Source organism: Dendronephthya gigantea, unplaced genomic scaffold, assembly GCF_004324835.1.
Source record: "Dendronephthya gigantea isolate DGI-Jeju-01 unplaced genomic scaffold, DenGig_1.0 000581F, whole genome shotgun sequence".
Classification (NCBI taxonomy): Eukaryota; Metazoa; Cnidaria; class Anthozoa; order Malacalcyonacea; family Nephtheidae; genus Dendronephthya; species Dendronephthya gigantea.
This window is the reverse complement of record NW_021163591.1, coordinates 23,833-32,699: the sequence shown is the minus strand read 5'-3', so window position 1 is coordinate 32,699 and position 8,867 is coordinate 23,833. Positions and strand designations below refer to the sequence as shown.

General features: G+C 36.6%; 1 protein-coding gene across 1 annotated transcript; it reads left to right on the top strand.

Moving 5' to 3' along the window:
- The first annotated feature begins 456 nt into the window (after nucleotides 1–456).
- Nucleotides 457–1,104, top strand: LOC114543892. The gene has a single exon (XM_028562703.1). It carries the CDS (start codon nucleotides 457–459, stop codon nucleotides 1,102–1,104), a length of 648 nt encoding a protein of 215 aa, XP_028418504.1.
- The last annotated feature ends 7,763 nt before the right edge of the window (nucleotides 1,105–8,867 follow it).

Genomic DNA, 8,867 nt, shown 5'->3' with positions numbered 1-8,867 from the left:
CGTGGAATTTCTAGCGGAAAAGCGAGGTTTGACGCAATAAGAGTATTGAATAGCGTGAGCGGAAATAAACTTGAAGTGAAATATTTTGCTGAATGATTTTGTTTTTGTGTGTTTTAGGTTGGGTTTGAGAAAAAATGGAAAAATAATTGTATGTTAAAATACATTTAGAAAAATTAGAAAGGTGTAGAGCGTAAATAAACGTTTTCATGATTGCACCTGAAATGTTGATTATGACATTATTGTCTAGAAGGAAAAGAGAAAACAATACGCTGGTGCATGGATGAGGGATTAATTGCAAGAGAGCGACTTTGCGGTTATTGCAAGAAATCAATGAAACTGGTACAATGTGATGATCGTTCAGATGATTTCAAATGGGAATGTCGGCGTCAAGAGAATAGAAAGCGGCACAAGGTTGAAATGTCAATAAGAAAAGACAGCTGGTTCGAAAATAGCAACATGACATTAGATGAAGTGTTGAAATTCACATACTGGTGGTGCTGTGATATGAAACAAAATGAAATACATCATGAACTTAACATTGCTTCTAATACAGCAGTAGACTGGGACTCGTTCTGTCGCGAAACATGCGAAGTAACTCTTATTGAGCGAGAAGAGCAGATCGGTGGTCCTGGGAAAACTGTTCAGATTGACGAAAGCAAGTTTGGCAAGAGGAAATGTCATCGTGGTCATCGTGTTGAAGGACAATGGGTGTTTGGTGGCATTGAAGAAGAATCTCGAAGAAGCTTTATGGTAGCAGTTGACAAAAGACACGAAGCAACGCTTTTACCTTTAATTAAGAAACATATTGCTAAAGAAACCACCATAGTTTCTGACTGCTGGAAAGCATATTCGAAACTTGAACTAAACGGTTATCAGCACCGTTTAGTGAATCATTCAAAAGAGTTTGTGAACGAAGATGGTTTTCATACAAACAAAATAGAGGGTCATTGGAGACAAGCAAAAAGCAAACTACCATGTTTTGGTGTGCGAAAGCTTGCATTCTCATCTTACCTGGCAGAATTTCTTTGGAGATATGAAAATAAGGGTAAAGACTTGTTTTCTATATTTCTTAATGATATTAAAAAAATATATGGTGACTTTTAGTAGGCATGCTAAGCTAATGTAAATTTTGCATATATACAACAATTTATATATTTATTTAATTTTTGAAAAAGATTTTTTGAAGTATATTTTGAAGTCTGTCAATAACTGTAATTTGTAAATTTATATGCATGGAATTTTTATACATCTTGTTTAGATTTAAATTGAAATTTTCACTAAATACATTAATTCCTATCGTACTCATTAAAGTGTTCGTTTGTATAGTTATTTAAAAGGAGTAAAAAGAATTATAGAAGTTTGTTGCTATAGGTCATAGGTGAGATTCTCAGATGAGATGACTGTGTAGACATGCCTTCGTAAATAACATGGCTGTGCTATGATATTGAATTACAACAATATTGAATTGGGTCATTTAGATGCTACTATTATAAATATATATATACGGCTACGCAATAAACTGTATAGAGGTAGTAGAGTATATAGATTTGATCATAGTTTTAGTAGGCAGTAGTACTAAATATACAGGAAATATGCATTGACATACTGTGAAGTGTAAATTGAGTTTGATTATAGTTTTAGATTGGACTGCATATGCGAGTAGCCGCTTAAAATATACCGGCTAAGTATTGATGCCTGGCTAGTGGAATTACTGCGTAGCCACTGTAGCCACAATGATATCTACCTAGCAATTATATGCAGTAATTTGCACAATGATATCTACCTAGCAATAATACGCAGTAATTTGATCTGGCATAGTTTTAGATTCGACTGCGTAGCCAGTAGCCACTAAAAAAAAGGCTACGCAGTGATTTCCAGCTAGTGGACGGGTATTCTGCAATCTAGCCCTTCTATTACCACATATCAAGCACTTGGAGGAATCAAATGGTAATGATTTTGATCCTAAGGATCTATCAGAAACTTCAGAAACTTCGACAGCGTCTACTTGATGACCTAAAATATGACACAAAAATGTTCGGTTACGCTAGCAGGACAAACAAGAGAAAATCATGTTGGTTAAGTTTGTCGAAATAAGCAAAAGCATTAAAACATTAGAAACCTCAATTAAACACGAAGTCTCTGAAATTACCTTGCTGTACTTCAGCATATTGTAAATTTTGTTCACTTGTGTAAGCCGAGTAGCAAGTGGAATGCCAGTAGATGGTAATATCTTTGTCTTGAAGATATTCTCTCTCAGTCACAAGCCTCCTGTAAGTCTCATCGCGACGTCTCTCTAGAGCAGCCAAAAGAGTTTTAATTGAAGACTCTTTTGCCATTCGTAATTTTTCTTTACAATTGTTCTGACAAATTATACATTTGTTGAAGGACGTAACTAGTCTTGCTTTCTTTGCTACATGAACGTAAAGTTCACAAGGTTCTTCTTCCTCGGCATTGGATGTACTCAGTTCCATTTGAAACTCAAAAAAATGGATGCAAAGTACGAAAATATACAGTGACAAACATACAGTTGTTCTAGAGAGAAGGGCGCCATCTTGAACATACCTAGGTGCCTTGCCTTCAGCTTACTTCAAGTCGAGGCAATGTGACTTTGAAAATGTTATTTATTTTTCAAATGTCATTTAATTTCTTAAAGTTTTTTAAAAAAATAAAAGAAGTGTTGTGTTTTTAGCAGAATTAAAAGAAAAAATATCTAAAAAAATATAAAAATATCTAAAAATAAAAAACACAAAGTCACATGACCAATCATGTGATATCAACAATGTACTATTTTATGTGCATTATGTTATCTAGTGACGTTAACTGTCTATTTACGCCACACAGTGAAGAAAGAGATAATTGACCAGCCTCGTTTTTCATGCTGACACGCACAGTATGTCACAAAAATGTCCCTTTATCTCATCACTGACCCCACTTTTTGACTCTACGAACTACTCATTTCTCGGTCTTCGCTCCCTGACTATTTATGTGTGTTGGCATGCGACCAATTTGGAATAATATAAACATGCTGTTTGTGACTTATTTAAGCGGCAGCTTATTTTCGTTTGAATAAACAGCCCTATTGCTTACCTCTATATTGAACACCAAAATGTTCATTACTTAATATTTTGATGTAAATCAGCCGTATGGAGGGGCCTATTTAAAAAATTTTCTTCCAATTTTTTAATATGAGTAAAATATTAAAAATGCAGCGCCCCCTCATTCCGTAAAACCCCCCCCGGAAATCTGAGATAGACAGAAGGACAGACACAAATCGAGATTTTGACTATATATACGTGCAAGAATAGTGTGATGCCGTGCATTAAAAAGAATACTTTATTAATAAGTGGAAGCAGATAGCTACAAGTGGAAGCATCGATCCCTTGATTTTTGTTGCATTTTATATAAAAATAATCAACACAACTATACAATTTGCAGTTTTAAAAGATCAATACGCTTTTCTAAAAGTCCTAATACAATCTTGGGTGCTCTTCATATATTTTATACTACTAATAATTATTGAAATGCTTTGAATACCTTGTAAAATCAAAGCATTATTTGTGATATCCTTTAAAGACGGTAGTTTCAAGTCCATTGCTCTTGGGTATTGATAGAAAATGTTGCGGTTGATTCGTCTTGTCTTTCACTAGCCTACAGATCCTCACATCAAAATGTTCTCCGATACCTCTCTTTACACATTCTTCTTTAATCCCTCAGAAATCGGAGAGGTACATTTTGAAATAATTGAAGCTTTTGTACAATTCTCATATTGCAATTGCACCTGTTCTATACCAACAGGACGGTCACTATTAGATTTTAGCGCATTATGGTAACACACTATCCCCTTCACTACAGCAATTGCTTCTGCAGCCATTTGGGCAAAAACATCAGCTCATGACTGGCATGTGGCTAGTTGGTATGTCAGGATGGGAGTTGTGAGACCCATCTGACAATGTAGCACTATTTTGGGATACCTCTTCATTAGAAAGGACATTAAGTTTACCCACAGTTTTGAATTGATTCTGATTGACGGGTGACAAGTCGTTCTCAGAACTTTGACATCCTTGTGAGCACAAGTTTATTGCTCATACCTGATTATAAACTTGTCCAATAATTTTGTCAATTTCAGTCGGTAATTGTATGTCTTGCTCTGATTGTGGGGACCCAATCATACTCAGATCCGAGGTTTTTCACCCTTGTCATTGATTGTAAATCTTGTTTATCTGTCTTCAGAACTTGTTTATATAGATTTACAGAGTTAATGTTCTCATCAAAAACTACAAGAACTGACCTACTCGATGAACATCGAGCCTTAAGGCTACTCTCACTGGTTTTGTGGCTTGATTTTTAATCTCTTTGTTTTGAGTAGCCTTTTGTTGCAAGAATACATACATCTCTAGCTTCTTTGTAACTTCTCTTTACATTGTTTCTATAGTTGATAAAATCCTTGTCATTTACAACATGAGGATCAGAGTTTTCTTCTAGTACAAGCTGTTAAAATTCTTAATTATTCATTGACAACCAAAAGTCATACATTTTTTTGAGTTCAATCACCTTAATATTTTGCCTTTTAATACTCTTCCTCTTGATAGGTTGCACTGATAAGACGTCTTGACACTAAAGTAACCGCTGTTTTGGCTTTACTTCTCTCTTGTTTCTTGTCTTGGACACTCATTTCAACGTTTACAGTATCTACCAATGACCCAATGATAACTATCTTTAAGTCACTTCAATTAACTCCATGTATAAACCATGTTTCAACATGCACACAAGCAAGATCATTCGATAATTTTGTTTATATCCTTTGTTCAATTCTCTTTATTTCAACTGGTAAGACAAAGAGAATTGAACAAACGCCTATTACTCTTTAAGAAAGCTAACAAAATTAACAAGGTCACTTATAAATTGTTGCAAAGTAGCCATGGGTTATCTCCACGATTCTATGGCTCGTTGAGGATTCATAAGTTAGGAATACCTTTGAGGAAGATTCATAAGTTGGGAAAACCTTTGAGGCCTATCGTGTGTTTTGTCAATTATCCCACTTATAATCTTTCAAGGTATTTAGCTAGAATATTTTATGGATATTACTGTTGGGAATGCTGTCTACACAGTAAAAAACTCATTTTGCGGAATTTATTAAACGTAAAACTCTAAACCCAGAAAAGTGCTCGTATCGTTTGATATTGTTTCCTTGTTCACCAAAATCCCCGTCAATCTTGCCATCAAAGTTGCTGAAAAAGACTCACAGAAGATGATTCTTTATCACAAAGAACTTAGTTACCTGTGGAGGATATAATCGATCTTTTATTCTTTTGTCTCCATATGACTTATTTTGCTTTCAAACGCAACTATTATCCCTGGTCTCTGCAGTAATTGCTAACCTACTAATGGGAGATGTCGAGCAAAGAGCTTTAGCCTCTAGTCCAGTTAAACCTTTGTTTTGGAAACAACATGTTGACGATGTGGCTTCTGTGGTTAACAAAAATGAGATCGATAATTTGTTGAAACATTTGAATTATATTGAGCCTTGAATTTGAATGAGCCGAAAATGTAAAAAATATTGTGGGAGCTTCTTTTTGAGCAATAATTGCCTTTAAATCTTCTCTAACTTTGAAACCAATAAGAAGGACTGCCTGTGATATTACCGACATATCTTGAGAGTTTTGACATAAAACATGAGTTATGAGCAGCCATACCTTTTAAGTCATCAATAGTAAGATGGGCCTCGGCATGATTATGTTTCAGGAAAAATATTTTCCAGTTCATTAGATTCAGTCTCTATCTTTCTCAAATCATTAGGCACACCATTGTCAGGCAAATTCTCAAGTGCGCTATTATCAATACAAACATCATGATATAAAGTGTTGTGTTTAATCAACCCATACAATGCCTGCTCAACCTTATGCTTCCTGACAATAATATCTTTAAAACTACAACACTTCCTTTCATTTTAACAATAATCATAGGGATATTCTTTGGACACATTGGCAAAGATTAGGCAAGTTCATCTACCTTTTGAGGCAGGTTTACACAATGACCACTATTTGTAATATTTGTATACATTTGTATAATGACAACTATATATATTTGTAATAAAAAAAAGACTGAAAACAATATGGCCGACAGTTATTCTACACCTGACAAAGATAGACTGTAAGATACTTTGTATAATAACTCATATAATGGCATAACCTCTTTTCATTCATCGTCTTTATCAACAATGCAGAAACCATAATAGAATACCAAAATAAAATCTATAAATTCCTATCTACAGTAATAACATGTTTTTCGTATAAAACATATTATGAAGAAATCAGCCTGAAACATAGTCGTCGAGTATATGGGGCGGCGACGGGTGCGTGACGATCTGCATAACGGTGGTTCATTGCTAGTACTGACAGCTACTTGGGGAAACTCAATAGCTAGATCTTCTGTTTAGTGACACGTCTGTGCTTCATTCGGCTGCAAAGCGTCTTTTTGTTCTGCTTCTCGAGGCGTTGTAACTGACTCATCCGCTGGTGGAGCTGAGATCTCCTGCAGAACGATCATAACAGGAGGAGGTGGTATGGGGGATGGTTTTGTGTCTTCGTCACCATCGGAAAGGTTGTTTGATGGATACTGTTTACTGTTAGTGTGCATACCAAGGAGAACCTTGTAGCATTCGCTACATTTTACACGATATGACGTGTTATGTAATTGAGAACCCTGAAACTTCTGAATATTACACCATTGTCCTTCGACAAAAACAATGAGATACCGATCCCTTGCAGTTGATTTGTTAATGTCAGTATGTATATAAACAAGATCACCAACATATAAGGGGGGTGAAGGTGCTGCCATTCCACGAGGGGCTTTAGATCTTTCACTATATGGATGATTGCTGATGCGAATATCATGCTGGGTAGTTATCAGTTGTCGGTCATTAACAGGAAGGTGTGAACATACCACATCTCCCGAGAAGACAGTCCACACTTTCGGATTCTGGTGTTCAAGCTGGCAGTGGCTGTTGACTAGGTTAATGGAGAGACATGTCCAACTGAGAGGTCTAGTCTTTGAAGCTCGTCTTCCAGCTCTTGTACTGCTTTCAGCTACTGAACTGGGGTCCATTCTCTGTCACCAACTCATCACATACACCATGTCTAGCCAATATCAACTGAGTAGCTTCTATTAGGGTTGCAGACAACGTATTTTGCAATTGCACTACCTTGAGACAAGAACATAGTTCTTATTGTTCCGTGTGAACAGGTCGGACGCAAGACCTTGGTTCCCTTGGATTAGATGACTAATACTGCAAACATGTGTAATACATGACGATACCATTTTGTGTATTTCCTTGCCCATTGCTGGCCAGTAGACCAAATCTCTTTCTCTTCTCTCTTACACAGGACAATTCTCAGATGACCTGTATGAATGTTACTGAGAATATTAGACCATAGAACTTTCAGTATGACAACACTCTCTCCCTTGAAAACGACCACATTGATTACACTCAGTTCATGCTTGATAGGCAAATAATCTCTAACTTCAATAGGAACATCTGAATTCTTTACTGGCCAACCTTGTTGGATAAAACTCACTAAAATCTCCTTGATTTCCTTGTAACTTTTCATCAGTGACCGGAACATTGTTCCACACAGTATGCACCAACTCATTGAGGCTCTCATCATCTCCTGCAGCTTCAATCAGATTAGATGATCTTGACAGACTGTTATAAACCATACTGTGAAACATCTACTTGCAAGGTAACCTCTTTCGTTGGATTGAAATACTGCAAGACTGGAACAGGGAAGTGTGTCAACAAACTTTAAGGTTGTTGAAAACACTCTCCATATTCATGTCCTACAGCCACACTGATTCTTTATTAAGAAGATGCCTTTACGGTGCTGTAATCTCCGAGAGCTTTGGTGCAAACTACGCCGAATACGTTACCATGCCCAACACCGTCTCCAGCTCTTTCTTGGACATGGGAGAACTCATCCGCCGTATAGCTTCAACTTTATTTGGATCTGGCTGCAGGCCCTTCCTGGTAAAATGATGACCAAAATAGATGGTCTCTTCAACACCAATTTCCAACTTTCCAGGATTGAATTTAACTTCCTCTCTCAACATTGTTGGAGTGTAGCACTCAGATTTCTATCATGCTCATCGCGAGTTTTCCCCCGTAACTCTAATATCATCATTTATCACATTCACCCTGTCCAGGTTTTCCAGAACCTCATCTGCTTTCTTCTAAAAATTTGGCATTCTAGTGAAACACCGTCTCCCAAATGGTGTGTTGAAAGTGGTTAACTTGCTGCTTTCTTCATCCAACTTCACTTGCCAGTAACCTGAAGATGCATCTAATTTACTAAAATACTTTGCACCACTTATCTTCGAAGTGATGTCCTCTAACAATGGAAGTGGGAAGTGTTCTCTCAATATAGCCTTGTTGAGATCACTTGGATCCAGACATATGCGTATTTTATCTGTGCCTTTTTTTCTCAACAACAACCATTGAACTCACACATTTGGTAGGTTGGTCAACCTGTTTTAACATCCATTGAACTCACACATTTGGTAGGTTGGTCAACCTGTTTTAACATCCCTATATCTTCCTTCCTTCCCAATGCTTTCTTCACTCGATCTTTCATAGTGATTGGAATTCTTCGAGGTGGATGGATAACTGGAACAGCATCTTCTTTTATCTTTATGGAGCATTTCCCCTTTAGCTCCCCCAAATCCTGAAAGACACCTGCATATTTGTCAAGAACAACTTCTCTTGTCATTATGGTCTGGTTGACATTCTTTATAATCGCCTCTGCATTTATATTCATCTTAATTAAGTTCATTCAATTACATGCTGGAAGACCCAATACTGGCTTGGAAAATGT

Excerpts from the sequence above, each read along its gene's own strand:
- LOC114543892 (XM_028562703.1), top strand. The coding sequence starts at position 457 with ATGACATTAGATGAAGTGTTGAAATTCACATACTGGTGGTGCTGTGAT.